At 51.2% G+C, this 2,500-nt stretch overlaps 1 protein-coding gene across 1 annotated transcript in view; it reads right to left on the reverse strand.

The window, feature by feature from the left end:
* Positions 1-1,345, reverse strand: part of LOC310824910 (partitioning defective 3 homolog) — a gene marked incomplete at both ends in the record, with an annotated part of 4,353 nt that extends 3,008 nt beyond the window's left edge. Inside the window, 2 exons of the mRNA XM_083698166.1 lie at positions 527-697; positions 1,160-1,345. Of these exons, the coding sequence (XP_083554292.1) occupies positions 527-697; positions 1,160-1,345 (357 nt within the window). The remainder of the gene's footprint in view (positions 1-526; positions 698-1,159) is intronic.
* Between the last annotated feature and the right edge of the window lie 1,155 nt (positions 1,346-2,500).

Below are 2,500 nucleotides of genomic sequence, written 5' to 3' on the forward strand. Positions count from 1 at the left end.
AACTCATACAGAAAATATGATGAAGTCATCAGGAAACACTTTAATCTTTATTTGGGCCGAAGAACATGTGTCATGGATTAAAAAGTCCTCTTAAGAACAATGACGTCTTAGCGAAAGAAGAAGGCAGAGTCAGTGTGGACTTTGACCTTCTCTGCCAAGCCTGCACACATCACACATAGAGGCCCTGGGGATTAGAGTATTTCAGCACACACACACACACACAGACACAGACACAGACACAGACACAGACACAGACACAGACACACACACACACACACACACACACACACAGACACAGACAGTTTAGTTGGACCAATCAAAACACACACACACACACACACACACACACACACACGGTTTAGTTAGACCAATCAACAGACATGTAGTCGTTTAGTTAGACCAATCAGAGAAGTACTTCAGCGCACTTCAGTCGAGTCTGTCCAATTAGCGCACGCACAGCAGTTTCGGGAGACCAATCAGCAGACATACACGGTTTCAGACGCGTTTCCACGGTCGTCATGGTTACCTGGCCGTGCTTGGTGACCCTCCTGGCGACGATCAGCTGGATCCTCCCTCGCTTGTTCCCCTCCGTCGACATGGACATGCGCAGCGTCTCCATGGCGTCCGTGTTGGTCTTCCCTAGCAACGACTCCCCGTTCACCGCGATCAGCTGGTCGTTCACCCTCAGCCTCCCGTCCTGTCCGCACAGGGAGTGACAGGTGTGAGTTCACCGACATGCATAATTCGCTGCGCTCGACGTCAACGAAATTTCACGACTTTTCGGAAAAAGAGCAGTGATGTCGCGAACCGAAAAAAACAACTCACCCCCCCTAACCCTAACCCCCCCCGAGGAGATCTGTAAAGTTATGCTGAATTGAACATTGTGAATACAGACAGAGAACCTCGGTTCAGCACTCTGGCTAGCTGTGCGTGACCAGCTAATGAACGTGTTTAGCATTCGCAAAATATAATAACATATAAATCTCATTTGATCGTCAGATCATTGTCGAGGCAAATGACAACACGGCAAAATCACAACTGTCAGAATCTGCGACCGACTCGTTAAATTCACGAATTCAGAACACGTCATCGGGGCTTTAGAGCTGCGCTAGGTCCGGTTCTGGGACGGACGGACGGACGGACGGCCCGGCGGACGGACCTTGCAGGCGGCTCCTCCGTTGATGATGGACTTGACGAAGATGCCCAGGTCGGCGTGGTTCTCCTTGGAGCGGTTCCCCTTGACGCTGACGCCCAGGCCCGCCGAACCGGAGTCGCTCAGGGGGATCTCGAAGGTCAGGAACTCTCTGGTCCCGTCCGGGGTCAGGACCAAGTCATCCTCCTCCACCTTCAGGAAGAGAGGAAGGGAGGGAGGGAGGAAGGGAGAGAGGGAGGGAGGGAGGGGGAGACAGAGAGACTGTTACTGGTCAGTGTGAGCTGATTCAGCTGATCCTCTGCGTAGGGAGCAAAGGGAGGGTCAAGCTAATCTCTGACTTTACGATTATGTATAATCATATATCCATAATCATATCAGTTGACAGGACTGCGTAGGAGAACAGCCAAATGTTGCAGTGGCAGTTATGAGGGTTGAGAGCTGATCCCTTCTGAATAACTGTTCTATTATTACAAGCAAATTGCTGCTGGAAGAGAATCGTGTGTGTGTGTGTGTGTGCCAAGTATGCAAATTCTGGACCCTCCACCATAGACCTTGCATACCACACTACGTGTACATACTCAGAAACACACGCACACACACACACACGCACACACACACGCACACGCACACACACACAATAAACCCCAATGCAACAGGTGCTTCAGCCTGTCTGAACAACAATACAAGCTATTCCTCCCTGTCTTGTCCTGTGACAGCTGTCCCTTTGAACACATGGGCACACGTCCTGACAATGACGTGAATGCCTAATGAACTCCACCATTATCAGGCTCTGTGTCACACATTCATTAGCTCCCATTGTTTAACGAGAGAGATTTAATTAGTTTGTTTGGAGAGAGAAAGAGAGAGGGAGAGGGAGGGAGGGAGGGAGGGAGGGGGAAAGAGAGAGAGAGGGGGGGGGAGGGAGATGGAAAGAGAGAGGGGAGGGGAAGAAGAGAGGTAGGGAGGAAGGGAGGGAGGGAGAGAATAGAGAGAGAGAGAGATGGGGAGAGATTAATTAATGTGGAACACAATAGCAGAGCTGCCATCTCAGAGCCTGCACGCGCGCACACACGGACACACACACACACACACACACACACACACACACACACACACACGCACGCACGCACGCACGCACGCACAAACACAGGCGTTTAATATTCTACAGAGTGACTCGACTCAACCTTTAGTAAGGGGGAGAAGAAGAAAAGAAAAAAATCCCCACTCTCTCTCTCTCTCTCTCTCTTTCTTTTCCCAATCTCACCCCCCTATTCATCCCTGCTCCCTCCCCCCTCTCTCTCTCCCCCCCCCCTCCCCCCTCCTCTCCCCCCCCTCAAACGGTTAGCA

This window comes from Argentina silus (genome assembly GCF_951799395.1).
Source record: "Argentina silus genome assembly, contig: scaffold_760, whole genome shotgun sequence".
Classification (NCBI taxonomy): Eukaryota; Metazoa; Chordata; class Actinopteri; order Argentiniformes; family Argentinidae; genus Argentina; species Argentina silus.